Source organism: Notothenia coriiceps, unplaced genomic scaffold (genome assembly GCF_000735185.1).
Source record: "Notothenia coriiceps isolate Sejong01 unplaced genomic scaffold, NC01 NC01_scaffold00037246, whole genome shotgun sequence".
Taxonomy (NCBI): domain Eukaryota; kingdom Metazoa; phylum Chordata; class Actinopteri; order Perciformes; family Nototheniidae; genus Notothenia; species Notothenia coriiceps.
In genome coordinates, this window is record NW_011369947.1 from 22,297,079 (window position 1) to 22,316,228 (window position 19,150).

General features: G+C 40.6%; 2 protein-coding genes across 8 annotated transcripts in view; one reads left to right on the top strand and one right to left on the bottom strand.

Annotated features, from left to right (window-relative positions):
• The window catches only part of LOC104966523 (cugbp, Elav-like family member 2), a 334,875-nt gene that overhangs the window by 99,159 nt on the left and 216,566 nt on the right, over positions 1-19,150 (top strand). The window lies entirely within an intron of this gene.
• vav2 (vav 2 guanine nucleotide exchange factor) overlaps positions 1-19,150 on the bottom strand; it is a 30,854-nt gene that overhangs the window by 9,435 nt on the left and 2,269 nt on the right. For 5 of the 7 annotated variants that reach the window (XM_010795263.1, XM_010795260.1, XM_010795262.1 and 2 more), the window contains exons 3-15: positions 12,595-12,694; positions 11,115-11,210; positions 8,699-8,767; positions 8,430-8,516; positions 7,282-7,370; positions 7,060-7,192; positions 6,688-6,702; positions 5,415-5,524; positions 5,155-5,256; positions 3,748-3,836; positions 2,949-2,962; positions 2,796-2,814; positions 1,908-2,035 (exon numbers count right to left, since the gene is read on the bottom strand). In XM_010795263.1, coding sequence (XP_010793565.1) covers positions 1,908-2,035; positions 2,796-2,814; positions 2,949-2,962; positions 3,748-3,836; positions 5,155-5,256; positions 5,415-5,524; positions 6,688-6,702; positions 7,060-7,192; positions 7,282-7,370; positions 8,430-8,516; positions 8,699-8,767; positions 11,115-11,210; positions 12,595-12,694 — 1,051 coding nt within the window. The remainder of the gene's footprint in view (positions 1-1,907; positions 2,036-2,795; positions 2,815-2,948; positions 2,963-3,747; positions 3,837-5,154; positions 5,257-5,414; positions 5,525-6,687; positions 6,703-7,059; positions 7,193-7,281; positions 7,371-8,429; positions 8,517-8,698; positions 8,768-11,114; positions 11,211-12,594; positions 12,695-19,150) is intronic. The other 2 variants (XM_010795258.1, XM_010795259.1) reach the window with 2 other exon arrangements.

Below are 19,150 nucleotides of genomic sequence, written 5' to 3' on the forward strand. Positions count from 1 at the left end.
ACTTAGAATGATGGGTTCATAAACTTACAATACAGTTCAATAGCGTCGGAAGACAACCTGCGAATCGGTGAAAAAAATTACGTTTCTGAAGATTAACTATAATAGTCTGCTACTGACTCTTTTAGCTAGGGGGGAGACTACATAAAGACGACTGAAGATTTACGTAGGAGTTTCGTTGTGTAACTGGGAGAGTAATCAATCTTTAGTTACACTCGACATCGGACCCGTCTCGAACGTCTCGAAGGCTGTCACTAGTCCGGACTTGCTTTCGCCGACATTGTTTGCGCCGCAGTGAATGGACTCCGGATAGAGTACACAATTCCCGGGATAAGACAAAAGTCCCAACAGGGAAACGGACATCACAAAACCAAAACACATGTTCCGTTTTTGGTTTCAAACCCGCGAAAAAGAGATTTCCACTGGATAGTACAGGCGTTTTAACGTTGAAAACATTCGCAGGAAAATATTTGTACTTATACACAGGGCGCCAACAAGGTCCCTCCGAGTGGTTCACAGTCTTCTTGTGTTGGGGGAGGAGATTACAAAGGAGGTATTGGGTTTAGAGGTACTTTTCGCCCGACCGTTGCCTAGCTACGTATGAACTAGCGTCAAACTTTGTGAAGGATTTACTGCAGTGTCTTCACCGGGGCGATGCCCGTTACAGGCACCGACGAGGAATGTCAGGATCAAAGTTTATTGCCTAAATATGCCGCCAATTAAAAATATTCCAATTCTAAAGGATGATAACCTTCAACATCCTTGATTCAAATTGGTTTCTTAATTTCCCATATTGTCTGTCTGGAACTGTGACCTAAGGAAAAGTAACAGAGTGTGTGTTGCATCTTTAAAGAAGGCAAATAAAAAAGCAAATTGTTGTTCTTCAGTATAAAGGTACTTAGGTAAAACAGGATGTTAAACACAATCGAGAAAACAAAGTTCAGTCATATTCCTGGATTAGAAACAGTTTACAATCATATCACGTTTGTAACTCCCAGCCATTCACTTACTTAAATCTTGTTTCCTACATTTTCACTCATAAATATTCATAGATTTACCCTGCATAATAACACTGCAAAAGCATCACTCCCCTAAAGAAGATTAGTTTTTATACCTGTCAAGATGTGTCTAAACTTTACCAAATGTGTATTTATTTGTAAGGTTTGCAATTATCTTGATTAAAATTGATATTGGATTACCTGTTACATTACAGACCCAGGTGATGAAGCTTTATTTATAGAGCAGTCAGTGTGTGAAATGTGTTTCCACATTCCTGGCTCTCCTCTTACATTGCTTTCAAGCGAAAGTTCGACATTTCTGAGATGTGAAGATTTATCGCTCTCATACAAGGCTACAGCCAGCCTAGCATAAATGTTGAAATAGCAGGAAACAGCCAGCCTGACTGTTTCAAGGTTACCAAATACCAGCTCCCTGAAGCTCAATTCTTAACACAGTACAACTTGTTTGTTTTAACTGTGTAAAGACTAAGGTGTAAAATAAAGTGTGCATTGGCCCTGCCACGGACTACCTGGAGTCTGTGCCAGCTGCCCAGCAACCTCACAGTGATAAAAAGTGGAAGTCACTGCACCCGGCCAAGACACATAATTGTTTTTGTATGGATTAAACAAACAAGATATGAATTGTCTTTACGGGTGCTGGGGGTCCAGACTGTGTTACCTTTGGAGAAAGCCAGGCTAGAGTGTAGGGATTTATCCCAGAGAGCCAAAAGGGCTATGATTTATCCTCATGTGATCACCCTCAACTTTTAAACACTAAAAGCTAGTACTAATTGATTCATTTAAAACCCGATATCACAATTTCTCAACATGCTGGAGGTCAGAAGCAGCTTAATATGCCTTTAACAAGATATTTTAAAGTCTGTGTCAGATAAGAGTGATTGACAGCCGTACCTCCCACCACGTGGTGTCAGGATCTCCCTTCAGCAGCTCGATAAACTCTCCTGTTTGAAAACACAGCGGCGTCTTCCCCGGTGGAGCAGGCGTGCCGTGGTAGTTCCTCACTGCCACCATCTTGGGGCCTGGAGACACAATCAAGTGATCGCTATGAGGATGGATGGATGTAGCTGGAGTAACAGTCACATGTATAAAAGGGGTTGAAGTGAAACATTTTAATCTGAACCCGTGCTGCTTCCTGTAATTTAGAAGTAACACATTGTGAATCAGGCTGATAAAGACAGGCCTGTTAGTGATTAGACATCTGACACATTGAAGGGGACATATTGTGGTCATTTTCAGATTCACATTTGTATTGTGTGCCTCTACTGTGACATGTTTACATACAGGAAAGGGAAAAAACCCTGAAAGAACAATAGGGCCTCTTTAAGTGATGCAGTGGTCTAAGATAAAAACAATTTAACCACAACTCCCCGGGTTCAAATCTGGTTAAGCATCCTTTTGTCTGTCTGCTTTCAATATGGCAAAAACACCAGATATTTCAAGGAAAATCTTATTAACAAGAACTTTGTCATTTCAAACTGTGTCTCACCCTTTTGAGACTGATTATCATGTTCTGATTTATTTTAATCTCTAATATCTTCAGGGTTTTTGAATGGCAAGTAATATCACAAGCACATAGTATCTATATTTATGCATGCACTGCCACCCACTGTACACGTTGATAATGTGTTTTTTTTTGGTTCATGTGTAGTGGGTATATCCACTAGATGGCAGGAGAGAGCAGTGCTGGATCCATAATAAACTCATAACATGACAGCTGACAGAATATGAAGCTTCACATGGAAGTGTGCTGTGTGTCATGTTTAAGTGACTGGATCTTACCTGATGATAATCCAGGTTCCTGGAGAGAAGAACATTGTTTTTCAGTTCATGTATTACAAACTAACATCCTACTTGTATGATTTAATGTTAAAGATATAAGAAGGAAAGGGACAATTAAGGAACATTTTACTGATATATTGATGAAGTACTCACCAAGTCAAGAGGATCTGAAACAAGAGTAATAAAACAGTGAGGAGTTTGAATCAATGAACGCACAATTCAAGTGCTTTATTTAAAATAGTTACACCCCCCCAAAACATTTCAAAAACATGTGTAAGAGAGTCATCTCTGTTGAAAGGATGTGAAATAGTCCCACACTGATCCATAGAAACCCCCAGAGGCCTGCAAGCAGTTCACGGTTCAGGAACAGTAAGTTTATGCTTGTGAACGTAATGATATTTCACGGATCGTTTTTAATGAGGTAAAAAAAAAACTGAAATAATCATATCATAATAACATCAATGAAGTCTGTCACACAACATTGATTTACGATTTAATCCAAACATTGCCAAGCCCTGTACGGAAGCCCTGAGAGACAAGTGAGGAAAAAACATCTTTACTGGAACCCTGATCCCAATTGTTTATGAATTACATTTTTATTTTTGGCAGGTGTATTATGCATTTAGTCCATTCAGAACATTGAGTAGTGGTGCACTATAGCCTCTTGTGGCCGAAACAAGTACTACAACAACAGACACAAGGTTTCTTTTTAATTAAGGAATTTAGAAAGACTATTCTGGCAGAACATTTTCTCCCGCCCATTTGTAATTCACATACACAAGAGAGACAATTATTTAGACCAGACTAAATTAATGGATTAACAGAATACATTTGTTTATTCACTTGACATCCAAGGCTTCCGTATACCTGACATTGAGCCCCCAAAATAGACATTTATTTAATAAAATAATTTAAAAAAGGGTTTCTGCAAGCAGATGAAATGAACACCTACTTATTTTACAGATGGTGATGACTTCCAGACACTCTTTGTGTGCTCCTGTTCCACAGCGAGAGCAGTAGTAGCCCTGGTAGAAGATTCCCCTAGAGGAGACACACACACACACGCTCACATCAGTAATGCAAACAGGAAGTGTCTCAGACACAAATTAACTTCTTGTACGGACAACCCACAAGGGAATCGGCCGCTTGGAACTATAAGCCTGTGATTGCGGTTACACATGCTCCATCATTTCCACTTTGTGATCCTTTAAAATCACAGAATCGACTCGCTCCATTTAAGAGCAGTACTGAGATTGGTTGCAGTTACTGTAACGCCGCATGTGTTGCACACTGCCATGTTGAATAGTAAGTGCCATAAATCAGGATGGGGATCCGCTGGGGCTGCAGCAGTAATTAGCATCTAGCAGGGAGCTGGGACGCCGGTCCCTGCTACCACTGGCTCTGTGAATTTAGGTCAGCGCATCCAGGAAACGTGTGGGTCAATACACAGAGTGGAGTTCAGCCGGCTGACTGTAATAGAGGGGAAAGTGGTGATTCAGTGACTCGGGCTGTCCCTGCTGCAGAGGAGCAGCACTCTCACAGGGGAGGGGGAGCGCTCAGGGACACAGCGGGTGGTGCTGGGAAGGGGAAGGTTTAAAAATATCAGATTGAGTAAGAAACATTTCTTCCAAGGATTGCTTTTACACTAGTAAGAGGCTACGCTAGCCAAAAACATATTCCCTCTGTAATTTAAGTGTGTTTATCTGTCTCTCACCAAATGTGGCAGAATATCCTCTCATTTTAGCACTTCACTCCCTTTGTTCATCAGACACATTGAAGTCTAACACTACTTTTACTTTTGTACATGATTATCACTTGTCCTACATAATTATGTTTGTTTTATTTTGACTGAACTGTTATTGATTATTTCTTATTCATATTTTGTGCCTCTACTGTGACATGTTTCCATGCTTTAATGTCAAAAAGCTCTTTATTCTTCTCATCCTGCCTGTGCTGCAGCACCTCTTTTCTGTCTGAAACCAGAGCGCAGTCTGCTCTGATTGGTTAGCTGGGCAGCTCTGTTGTGATTGGTCAACTGCTTAAAGACGTGTCAGAAAAGTCCTACCCCTTATCAGGTACAATCACCTGGCTTCTTAATTCACCCCTGCATAAATCATGGCTATACAGTATTTTCGTATGAATGTTGCATAACATGTCTGAGCGTATATAAAAGTATTTCTTCTAGGAAGTGTCTGCGCAGAGTGTAGAGAGAACTGAGTTAAATAGATCTGTGTTCCTGCTGAATAAAGCTGGATACAAGATAGTCCTCGGAAAGTCTAGAAGCACATGCATTCATTATTTATTGTAGAATATGAATGTGCTATTCTGCAGATCAGCACTGGAGTTATCAGGGAGTTACCTCAGGAGCATCTTGCAGGCTCGACAGTTGGTGTTCTTATCGAATGTGTGCATCTGAAAGTTATGCTGATTGGCTGTGGCTCTCTCTGGCTTGATGTTGGACCTGGAAGTAAACAATAATGAATGAGATTCGTTTGATTTCTCCAGTGTTTAATTAACAGAGTGTAAAAAGACACTTTCCATCTGGTTATCTTTTTTAAAGACGATTTCTCAAGTGAATTTCCAGGAAAGTTACCAACCCTTTTGTGTAATCGTACTCACATGGCCATTTCAAACTGCTCCATCCACTTCCTCTTTGTCTCCTCTGTTTTACAGAAGAACTGGAAGCCCTGCTTCCCTTGCAGGTGGATCAGGTAGAAACCGTACGACCACTGGGGAGAAGAAGTGAGTGAGGAACAGATGGTGGAGACATATGTGGATGGCAAGGACAAAAACAGGCCAATAACTTAGTGATTTCTGCGCTTTCATAAAAAACATACAAAAAAACTAAATAAATATCAGCACATCTAAAGGGATAGTTTGCATGTTTTAAAGTGAGGTTGTATGAAGTGCTTATCCCATGTCAGACTGCAGACAATCACAACTTGGAGAAAGCGTGCGGGAGAACAGCTGCTGATTAAGGTTACATATGTTCACTGCTATACAGTAGCTGGCTGTGAGAGCTAACCATGAGCTAATGTAAAACATTTCTGTTTTCCATTGGGCACTGTAGCTTTTATCTATGCTCTTGGCGAAGCCACCAGACTCTATTGAAAAATAACTGTAATTTTGACTCACAGAACACAGAGGTTGCTGGTCTACTGCTGCCTTGATCTGTTAGTTAATCTGTGTAACTGTGTTATTCAGGGGAATAGGGACAACCCAAAGTCAAACAATAACACAAACAAACTAGGCAGATGACTAGACAGTAATGACTCTTACATGTCTAATACGTGTAATGTGTAATTGTAAAGCGCTTTGAGCACCTGTAAAAGCGCTCTAATAATAAAAAAAAATGTAATTCATTATTATTATTATTATTAGATGTACACAGCAAATTTAGTGTTACAAGAAAAAAATACCCTTTTCTTTTTTTACATAGGAGTCTGGTGGCTTTAAAGATGGTGTTGAAAACGCCTTCCGACTTTATAGCTCTTTTACAAAATGGTAAGTGGTGAAAATATTCAACATATATATTAATTTATATTTTTACTTTTGGGCTATGATTCGTTAACCCCCCATCCACACAGAACATTGCTTAGCTTCTGTGCCCGTACTCCTGTCTGTTTCTCCAAACTGGGGGTTCACCTACAACCATCCACTATAGTTAACACCGACTATAGATTAGTACCTCATAAAACTCCACTTCTAAAAACATCCCAACTATCCCTTTTACTCTGAACTATAAGATACTCCACATGCTTTAGCGATGCATATTTCCAAAAGCTGGAGAGTGCACGTGCATTCACAGCATGACACCCATAAAACTCCACTGCCAATAAATAGGCCATGATGAGAAGATGAGTCAAATAAAAAAGGGTCAACTTGAGCTTACCATTTTTCCACTGGACTGGTAAGCATGCAAAAAGAAAGACACCAGAGAAAGAGCCAGTTACACATGCATAACATGAAAAGACACATGCAGATTCAAAACAAAAAAGCCATGTTAGACCTGTGGCAAAATGCACCGCGGTACGATTTCATGAATCCTAAATGCCCTTCGTTGCATTAACATGGTTTCTCAAGCATGGGCGAGCGCAATGGATAATGTGAAACGTCAACGCATTACTCATAAGATCTACATCTGCAAATTACCATCAACAAAGTCCTTCAGCTCAAGGGCAACATTTGTAATGATTACGCGGGATGTTACAACATCTGCATACATTTTGTTTAGCTTGGTCCTTTCAAAGTAAAAGATTCTTACCTTTTTCATGTCTCTGTTGTTCATGGGGTCGTCGGACATTTTATATGACTGCAGTTCGATAATCTCTTTGAGCTCATAGCTGTAGCCTTTCCTCTTGCAGACAATGACCACTTTATCAAACAGGAATATATACCTGAAGACAAACACACGTATTAATTTTTTTTCCAACTGTAAGAATATGTGATTCCTGGAGGTATTTTATTCTGGAGAGATGGTTCTCACCGGTCCTGTTTCGTTCGGTTGACGATGGAGCACACCTTCAGCTCTCCGTCTATCTTTGGCCTCCCGTACTCCTCCAGTTTCACCTGCTGCTTCGGTCAAAAGGACACACAGCGTGTCAATCCACTGACTAGTATAACTTCTATATTTAATGAGAAACCATGATTAATTCATCTACACTTGCATTTTAGACAGAATCATAATAGATTTCTACTAAATGATACATCTCGGGAAAATATTCAGTCCCTGTTTCTTTTCCATCCTGGTAATCCACATCCACAAGTTGTTTACTGTATCTGGGGCATATTTATAAGGACCCAGTGACTAGTTGCACCTCTGTAGGAACAATACATGAAGATAGGAAGTGATAACAGAGAAAGAGACAGTCCCTTTAGACATATTTGGAAATATAACGGAAGATGAACATCAGCCTGGAAGGTAAACACTAAATCATTCGTTGAGGAAGCAAGGTAAGGTTATTGTTTCTGGGTTAATGCTCAGTGAATAATCACTCCCACAAACATTGAATCCCATCCTGGTGATAACGTTAGACAGTGTATTACTTTTTATATTCAAAATGTCTTCTGCAAAGACGTCAAATCTAGCTTTGTAAAATAAAACAGAAGCAGGAACAATAGATTCATGATACAAGGTGACCGTTATACTATTTACTTGAATGTGACAAAGTTAAACGGTGCTGCTGTGGATGACATTTTGGCAAAAGATGTGAAACAAATACCACTCTGGTATCTCTGTTAAATTTGAAGCTACAGCCAGACGACCAAAAGTGTACATATGTTTCGAAAGAAGCAAAGAACGTAAAGTAAGAAAACACTTCTTCATTCAAATGCTGGTAACAGTTAAAAAAACAGACTGCGTGTGTATGTGTGTGGTTTGATTACATTTGATGAACAGTGGGTGTAGTATTATTGTGATTTATTGTGGAGAAACATGACATTGACTTTAACCACTTCAAACCAGTTAATAAAGCACAACAAAAAATATATATACAAAAGTCTCTCAATTGAAATGACTACCGGTACTTAGAAACTCAGGTCAGGTAAAAACATGTTCATGTGGCTTCACCTACAGTAAGAACATGAATCAAGCCCAAAGAAACTTGAAAAATAAAAGGCGTTGACGATACTTACAAGATTCTCGATTGAACTTTGGAACTCGCTGATTTTCTTCAGCGTCTCGTTATCCCTCTTGACTTCGTTGATGTACATGGCAAGGTCCTGGGAGAGCAAGGCAAACATTCTTTCAGCCTGGAATCCCTTTTGACATCTGTCATATCACTGTAGATGTACGGCCCTTTGAGGCGCAGTAGCTGTATGAAACATTTGATACAGCTTTTGGCTCTGAGCGCTGTAGAGCCATTATGTAACGTGTCTTAAAGCTCACTCATGAGCACACTGACCTGCATCGCCTCCAGAGACTCCTTCAGTTGTTGTCTCTCCGGTCGGTCCGCCGAGTGAGTCAACAGCTCCTGTGGAGGGAGATCATTATTCATATTTAGTAAACACACTGACTCAAAGCCTATAGTAATGAGAGGAGATGTTGTAACAGATGTATAGCTGATGTGTTTGACACTGACACACATCTGAGTCAGATAGAAACATACATTCAATCAAACGTTTGCTAACTAACCTCCAGGCATCTTTAAGCTTTATGCTAATAAGCTAAAGGACAATTCCTCCACAGAGTCAGTCAATGACAGCATTGTTTTTGAAATGGGATGGCATGTCTCCTCCATTAGCTTTTTGGAAGGATTTATAAAACGCTATAGAGCCATGTGTTTTGTGAGAAATGAAAATCCCATTAAAGCTTTTATAGTTTTATAAATAGAACTGAAACTGTGCCATATGTTTAACCAGTTGGCATATCCATCAGCAGTGTCCTAAAAAAACTAAGAAATAAACACACTACTGAACCAAATGTTGTCTTGTCGTTGTTGACATTGATAGACAAACTAAAGTTAATACAACGGGAGGATTTTAGCCTTTGCAGACCATTCACATTCACCTACAGTATATGACACACTACAGGAAAGGGAAAACCCCAAAAAGTTTAACAGGGCCAGTTGATAGATGTATTTTCAATGCATTACATTTACCTTTTCCCGCTATGACAACTCTCCACCTGCTAGCTATAAGAGGGCATGACCTTCAGATATCCCCCCCGGTCTAACCCCCACTGTGCAGCCATGCTGAATAACCAGTACGAGCCATTAGTGCGGCGACACGAGCATTATCTCTCAAAGGCTTCCCACCAGCAGCCGCACAGCAAGGACGAGAGTTCTCCTATTAGGCTTAATTTCACCTTAATTAACTTTCATTTTATATAAATGATCTAACGACTCAGCAGATCTTTTTAATACCGTGGTGTTACTTTTCCTCAAGCGAGACCGCCCCGACGACTCACAGCACAGCCCATAAACTCAGCTTTCACACAGGTTCATAAAAACACTGCAAATTCATCAACTATTCAAACCCTGCTGGAGGAGAATCACTTCTGAGATGACTGTGCTGAATTCACTTTATTTAGAGTGCAGCCATAAAAGATGAAAGTGTTCGCACCATGACCGGATAGAGGGACCGCTGCCGTGGTGATATCTATACAACATCTACTGAAGACGTGCATGAGTGGACAAGTAAACAGGACTTGTCAGTGTGACGCGCCCCCGGGCCGTGCAGCGGTGTTTCCCTGCAAAGCGGTTGGATGCAGTGAAATGGGGTGCGCTTAATTGGATTAGAGTGCGCTTGATTTGACCTCAGTGCCCGGCTGAGGCTCCTGCAGGGGTTCGATACAGACTAATAGACAAGTCGCTCTCCGTGAAGCCCCACAATCACCTGAAGCCAACGCTCGCCTCCATTATGCACCGCTTCATAAACTCATATGCTCATCCATAATTGAGATGCAAAGTCAATTAATCATGGGCGATATTACAGTGGCCGTCTTGTTTCATCGCCAGGAGGAGAGCTCCAGGGAGGAATAATGGAGAGGAAGTGTGTGGCTAGTCATTGGGCTTAAATATATTTTCATATTAGGGCATCGATGCACGGCTACATAATGATTATAGCTACCAGGTAACCCAGGGGAATCAGTTTATGACACGAGCTAAACTGCCTGAGGAGCAGAAATCTAATCTAATGTCATGAATTACTTTATATGATTAATTAGGTAATCAAATTGATTAAATCATTATTTTAAATTGTAGGTAACTAGAAACTAACATTATTTAATTATTTACATAACATATACACAACATGCTAATTACCATACGTCAGGACCAAAATAATGGACATAATTCATAAATGAAAAGTCTAAAATAAAGAACACAGGCAAACATGCAGCATGTTCCAAAAGGGCAAAATAGAAGTACAGAAACAGAATTTGTGGCGTGGCTAAAGGTCAACAAAATGATGACAGGATGGTCCCCAGTTGAAGCTCATAGTAGGGAATAAAGACAGACTCAGACTGGTTATTAAGTAATAGCCAAAATGAAAAAATAATGAATTAACGTGTACACTTTGAGACATATGACCTATGCTTTTAACATGTAATACTTGTCACCTTCGTTAAACAATACAAAAGAGACAAAGCCACCACAAAGTCTGTGTGTCTTTCTTCTATGTAAGGTGTCAGGGCGTGTGTTTGTGACCAGGGGCCCCTCATCTCATAATTCAAAGAAGCAAGCCTCAAACCTTTCAAATACACATTGTGTGCTTCAAGCAGGGATGAGTGTTGATATTTAAAAGATGGAGTGTAATAAGTATTTTGCGTTCCAAACACATGGAGCATCCAGAGAAATAATGCTGTGAGATGCCTCCTACCTTCAGTAGTAGGTGGTACTTCAGCACCCTCTGCATGGGAACCACCAGCAGATCCTGCAGCTTGAACTTCCCTTCCTGCACTTTCATAGTACACTCCTGAGGAAGAACAACAACACAAGCAGCAGGGCAGTTATTACACATTGCATAAGGCCACAAAGCACATTTCCTTCCTACTAACAAGCATTCATTCATTGTTTAATAATTCATGGGGTATTGTTGTATTGCTGTGACCGCTTCCACATATTCATTTGGCATTCCATCAGCTACAACGAGCCCAGTTTATTATTCTGAGGGGAAACAAAAGCTTTGTGATGCAGTAGGCTCGAATGCTGACTGGGAAATTCCTCTGACTAATGAATATGTTTTTATAAACTCTGCACAGGCTCCGTTAGAAACTGCCTTTTGTATGTGTCACACTATGAGGCTTCATCACAGTGGCTTGTGTAGGCGTTTCTTTATTCACTTTCTATCACCATGCAGCAACAAGGACAGCTTATCCCTCTACAAATAAGGGTTTTGTGGAGAAAGAAGCTTATATATCCCGGTACAAAGATCTTCTATTAGGAGAGAGTGTATCTCAGAGTTTTTGACAACAGCTGTTAAAGGAATTTCTCTAAACATGCTAAGTGCTGATGTGCCTTAACACCATTATTACAGCAGTGTGTTAGCGTTTCTTCTACTATCAATTCAGATGTTATACAAAGAAGGAGTTTCAATAGACCCATACATGTGATACAACTTTTCCCATGTAAGAATTGGTGAGTTGGCAAGACATCTTGAAGGCCGTCACCACAAATCCACCACTCTGCCCACAGTACACTCGCCAATACATCTGGGGTTATGTTGACTTCAGTACATCAGAATATTATTAATTAAACAGTCCTTAAGGGCATATTTGCAAATGAGATTATTTGCCTCTCTGATTTTATCTCAATTTGTGCATGACCACGAAACATTTGGATCACATTTATACATTTATTTATGTCATTAATTATTCAATGTCTTAATTTATTCAACAGCAAATTAGAATTTCATACTTGATGTTGTAAAAGATGTCGTTTTCTGTAGACATTTGGAAAGTGCAAACATGTAAATGGTTGCATAAATTGCATACACTTCCTAACTGTCCTTAGTTAAAAGATGTATTGGCCATTTAGTGAATATAGGAACCTAATTTTTTTTTTTAAAAAGAAAAAGGAAATAACCTACATATGTTGAATTCTATTGGAGGTGGAAGAACACTTCTATTGTCACCTATTGTCTTGTGGCTTATAATGTTTTTTGTAAGGTGTCATCTTGTCATTAAAGCCCCTGTCCCATTCCACATTAAGCCATGTTTTAGGTCCATTAGCAAGATGCTAATCCTACCTGCTCACGAATCAGTATTCAGTCTGAAATAGAAGCCTGTGTTCACACTGTGATGTATTATTTTCACAGCAATGCACTCAATCAGTGGGATGTCACAGGTGAAGGGCGTTACCTCCACTTTAATCTTGACGTCCTCTCGTGTCGCTATTTGCTCGTCCAGTGTCTTCTGTGCGTTCTCCATGTGGCTGCAGTAAAGACCGTAGATCAACAACCTGGGGAAGGACACAAGTCAAAAACAGCCGTTACTCTAAATACACCGTTAATCTAAATACACTGTCACATCTAAATACACTGTCACATCTCATCGCCCTTCATGGGACATACTGTAGGGAGGGAACACTACAAATAAAAGTCATGCATGAAAGTGGTTCATTATGCCAGGACTGTTTATTATATGCCATAAATCACAATTTGGTCAATCATTGTGTTTCCAAAACAAGATTGGACAGTGAGGTGGGCACACCAAAATCATATTTTCATAAATTTTCAGCAAAAAAGCCAAACAAAACTAAAGGTATATGATCGGTTTCTTCTTATTTCAAAAATATAATCTTAGGAAAAAATAATGTAGTTTTGTAAATACAAGTGAAGCTATGTTGTAATGTCATCATCCACATCCTCCCTGATTTCATTGTTTTTTTTTGCAGTACCTTTTTATAGTATACTGTGCATATCGACTGAACACTCATGTTGTTTTTGTTAGTGGAGAGAGCTTTTAACATAGTTCCCTACTCACACAGCATGAGTTAAATAAAAGCAATAGCACAGCATTGATAAAAACATGAGAAATGTACAGTGACCAATTAGGATCGCACTTTCTAGTTTACATCAACATGAATTGAGCAAGAGGGACCGGGTTAAAGACCTGAAGCTCGCTCTGAAAGCTTTTTCAGCTGCTTCAAGCAACTGTTATGTATTTTGAAGTATTCTTTTGTGTCCAAATAAAAGCATATCAAGGTCTAAACCCAAAAAGACCTCCTGCCACAGAGGAACATTTTAAAACACACAGAAATAAGAAGAAAACTGGTGAATTGTGCACTACCTTAGGAATGTGTTTGCCAAGGTGGGCACACTAGACAGTGTTTCACAAGTACAGAAAGTTGTATAAGCAATATGATCTAACTATCAACAATTCAAAGTATTTTTCACAGTCTCTCTGGCTTGCTGATTAATACATTTTGAAGCCGTTAACTACTTTTACTCCCAGACGGCCCCTCTGCAACCGTATATTCGCGCTCCAAAAGATGAAACATTCATGTCCGTAAAGAGAAATCCACTGCTGGGATTATGATTCAGATATTTTCAGCTTGTTCTCTGCGAGTACGGGAACTAATGAAGACACGTCAGCTCATAAAAGCATCTCCAGCCGAGCATATGGCTAAAAATCTACAAATGAGGCTTAATAAGGACTAATGAGGCTCTTTTCAAAAGGTTGGAATATAAATCATATCTTTGTAAAAACATAGAGGAACATTTGATTGGTGTTTGAGTCCACAATCAGCCTTTCGGCAATGTACGGCACATTAATGTAAAGATTAATAAACACAATTTCAGAGGTCAGCCTGAGAGTCATTTGGCACTGTAGAGGAAAGGCTAAATGAATATGTTAATAAATGTAGTGTGATTAGGAGTATACGTGAATACCATGAATAAGTAATGACCAGATTCTGATCCCAGGGCAATATTTGGAGGGGCGGCCTCCTCTTGTTGTAATCTCAGATTGCTAATGAAAGGCGTTGTCTAATATCAGCTGCTTTGCAGAGTTCCTCTTATCAGCGTGTGAGGTGGGAAAAAAAAAATCTTAATTTGGAGCAGTGAGGAAATGAGAGCTGTATTCATTCGACACTACAATGGGACGCTGACACAGATCTGTGGGTTCAGTTGGGAAGGAGTTCAAAGTCATCCTGCCTGGAGGATGCCACTGCAAAGAGGCACACATTCCTCCTGCTCACTCGCTGAGTCAAAGTAGGGCATTGGCACGGCTGGTGAAGTGCTAAACCCAACACCCCCCCCTCCGGTGGAGTTGGCACTCCGGTCTCTTAATCTGAGTCTCGAGCGGTGCAGAGAGCTGGCACCCTGAAGTCTAATCAGGCCTCTGATAGATCTGTGAGGCAGACAAGAGGAATGCAAACGGCTCTGATGAAGCAGTGGGAGTACAACTTCATATCAATTCATCCGCTCCCTGCTACATTTATGTGGTGAATTTTAAGTTTTATTAAAACAAAACTTAAATAGACTGACATTTCAATGAGAAGTACACATATTTTTTTTTAAAGAAGCATAACTGATGTATGGCTACCCACATCAAGGAAAAATAAAAACAATTGGCTGTTGGTTTCTCCGTTTGTCAGCAATAATAAAGAAAAACTACACGCCTGAGTTTCATGAGACTTGGTAGGAGGGTGTAGTATGGGCCAAGGAAGAACCCATTCTATTTTGAAGCAGATCTGACTCATAGGGCAGATATATGCAATGCTTTTCACAACTTGAAACGGCATTGTGCTATTCTAGTCATATATAGATTTTTAAATGTTTGCATCTTAAACTCAACTGCTACAAAAACACAATATGGCACCTGTGAGGAATGTCTTTATGGTCAATGTTAAGAGTGTCACTCATCGCATGTTTCACCAGAGGTGGAATTCTCAACAATGAAAGAAAATCTTCCTCTTGAAGGACCCATCATCTCTTGATCATCGTCTTCTCTACAGAGATCCACAGTGATGATCCCTGGAGCGTCCCTGGAGCCCCCGCTGAGCTCTGACTACAGCCCTCCTGTAGCGGGGCTCTCAGCCTGGTTAAACTGGCCCTGGGCTAATAAGCTCCTGATTAAGACTTGATCCACACACAGAGAGACAGCTCCCATCAGCTCCTGTCCATCCAGGACGACAAAGTGATTGAGATGAATCGGGGCCTTGATCCATTATAAGGCAGCGGGTGGACTATGAAGCGTAGGGAAGATCCAAGGTCATATTTAAGAGACACTCGTCACACAGTAAGTTATCAGGAAACCAATGCAAAGAACTCAAGCTTCTGGTGTCATTGGGGGAACCATGATAGCAGTAAAAGGGAAGCAAGGTATTACAGGCATGAACACATCCTAGAAATATATTAAAGGGAACATTAAAGGAAATAAGCGAGAACAAAATAAAGCTTAAGGAATGTTCTTCTAAAAGGACTTTAGTATAGTTTATGAAGGCTACCTCTAATATTGTTCGTATATATTCATCAGTGTGTGGACTTAATAAGAAAGACTTATTTATCTCCCCACTCTTTTCCCAGTGGTCTATAGTTAGTCCGTCTTTCAGAGGGTTACTTATCATAATATATTTGGTGGACTGTGGTCCAACAAAAGTTTTGAATGACTTCCTTCCTCGTAAAATAGTTGCAAAGGGCCAGTTTTTTTAGAAATTGAATAACATTCATGTTATGTTTCTTAATGTCTTTCATTTTTTGTAAAGCACTTTGAATTGCCTTGTGTTGAAAAGTGCTATATAAATAAACTTGCCTTGCATCTCTACCTACCTCTTTCGTGCTTTTGCTAGTTTTGTTAGCACCACACAAACACAACTGGGACCCGTTCATAAAGAGTAGCTTTAATCCCCAGGGAACCTTGACTTTTTCCCCAAGTAGACCAAATTGGCAAGTTTTCTCTTATGACACTATAAAACCTGCAGAAGTCTGTATTTGAAAAATAATGTGTGCAAACAGGCGTGGTTATAAGGAAAATCAGAAGCTGCCCAGTAGCCTCTAAACGGCATAGTTGTTTCAGACAGTTCCCCGTTGGGTTAGAGAGTTTGCTGGTGCATTAATAAACGTGCTTGTATTCTCTTCAGCAGCAATGGTATGGCCCTGCTGTGCTGGCAGGTCTATTTCATAATAAGGACGCTGTGGTGCATGTTATTTCACAGAAAATGCAATTTTGAGCAACGGCGCCCTGGGAACTTCAACCCCCGTCCTCGTAAAGTCCTGCGAGCCGAGCCAATCTCCAAGCAAACCAGAAGTGACAGACTGTGGAGCCGCCTAATATTCTCTGACACATGGCATTGGGAACCCCCTCACCTCCACTCAACATATCCAGCACACAGCAAATGGAGGAGAACATGAAGCAAAGACCTCCGATAAAGAGGCTCAAAGTGCAGCCATGATTAGGCAGAGCGGGGATATCAGGAAGCCAGATTACTCCGGAAATGAGTTGGGGAATGTCGCAAATGAGGATATCAACAAGAGGGCACTCAGATGACCATTCAGTTTTCTAGAGCTGCTCCTGAGTGCACTTTTCCATTCAGCTGGGCTGTTTAAGAATTGAGAAGTAGTTGAGATAAACCCGTGACATTTTCAGCGTGGCATTCAGTTTGACGACAAATAGAATAAAAAAGGGAAAAGCTTTTCATCTTTCCCACCAACGTGAGAAAGAAGGCGAAACAAGCACATTGTTGTAAAGGTCAGAGCTACTTACAAGCATAGATAACAGAGTTAATTATGCCAAGCCAGGTCCTCAGGAAAATCGCCCAGATGCCTGATGAGAGCGGCGCTGTGAAGGTCCAAATCCCCTGGTAACTGTTGCTTATCGCAAGACACTGCGGTGGCTCATAATGAGGCCGGCGTACATGTCAATCACACGCAGATTCAAAGTCTGTGACGCTCACAGAATCTGCAAATCTAATGAACCGTCGGTCTTAAAATAGCCCAGCTTCCCATTTCTGAGAATGTCGCTAGAGGTAAATATTAACAATGAGCGATATGTCATCAGTGAAGGAATAGAAGGTAAATGTTACATATTTCTGTCAGAGATAGAAGGTTGAGCCCATTACCAAATAACCCCATTAACTACAGGTCTTTATTTGGTCTTGGGCTCTTTTAAAAGCTTTGGTCCTCTTAGTTCAAATTACTAGAAATATTAATGGTACTTTACTTCAGTCTTTATGCCAACTGTTTCCTTCATCATGGCACTGTCTCCAAGCACAAAGCTGGGTCGATGAAGACATGGATTTTCCCAGGTTAGAGTGGAAGAATTTTACTGGCACTGAGCCCCAACATCCACCCTGTCCAACACTTTAGGGATACATTGTAACGCCAACTGTAAGCCAGGCCTCATCGCCTTATCAGTCACAACATGACAAAGGCTCTTCTGGATGAATGGCGCAAATCCCCAGCAGTGTCAAAATCTCGTGGAAAGTCTCCCCAGAAGAATGGGGGAGGTTATTGACGAAAATTCAGGTAATTTGTTTTGATGTTCAATAATCCCATATGGATGTAAGGTTCAGGTTCAATGTACTTCATGTCAAAAAGTGGAGTTATAGTAGAAATACTTTGCAAGTACTGAATTAAAAAACAAAAGATGTTGGGCCGGATTAGCTTTTATTAAGGACCATAACAAAAAGACCTAAAAAACCCTAAAGTAAAGATGATATAATTGCAAAACCTACTATTTCTCCTTAAATCTCTTTCAGGATTTCCCCAGTTTCCCTCTCTTCATGTGCATCCTTTAAGCTTGTATGAGGCACCCGCCCAGTCCTTTACAGGGACCTTTGGCTTACTGGACCTTATCTGGGATTGCGTGCAAATGAAGATTTCCAACCAAAAGCTCCATCAGATGAGAGAGTCAGATGAGCTACAACAAGGAAGGAGATGCAGAAGGAGTGTGTGCATGCGTGTGTAAGATAGAGGGAGAGAGTATGCGCCTGCCTCTGTCGATTAGCAGGAATGGAGTCTGTAGTGTCACACTAACTCTGCGTTACACGGCTCTCTAGGCTTAAGGGTAGAGGCGTGGGACGAGACTATTACCTATGCAAACTGACGCCGACCAGAGAAATACGCCGACACACACACACACACACACACACACACACACACACACACACACACACACACACACACACACACACACACACACACACACACACACACACACACACACACACGTGTGTGACTCACTCTTGCAGTAATGGGTGTGTCATTGGAGGAGAGTGGCATGGCTGTGTGTGGAATCGTGCCCAGGGCCAGAGCCTATCATCGCCATCATTACCATTACCTATGAAGCAGCCTCAATCGCAGCAGCAGGAAGGCAAATCACTGCTCCCCTCAGGGATGCAAATTATCCACACGCTGCTCAGCAGCTGGGCCAGATGAAGATCCATCTGAGAGAAAGCCCTGCTCACCAATAAACCTCGGCTTACACGGTTCCCTGAGTTTTCTAATCTCCGCAGCACAGAAATATCCTTCCTATAACATTTTTGTGTCTCCAATAAAGTCCTTTAATATAACTTTTTAAAAGAAGTGGAACTGTTTTATATGCTTGTCATCCACTTTATGAGCAATACGTACGATTTAAGAGGGAAATACTTTAAATTACTCCCACAAATGTTTTCTTTTTTTCATGTATATACTTTTTCTTGTTTTGGTTTGGTGGGGGACAAGCAGTGCCTTGATGGAAGCTACAGTGCTGAAAGGTGGATGCAAAGGGGATGACTCGCGGAAAATGGTCACATGTCGGATTTGAACCTGTGTCCTTCACATGGGTGGATGGCTTTTAAAATAGATTAGATCAATTCTGCTCAACAACGAACAATCTTATACCTATAAAGTTGATTTGCCATTTTAGAGTATTGTGGTATGAGTTTGTTCTTTTAAGGTTTGTGGAGCATGGAGGATACAAATGCTGTTCC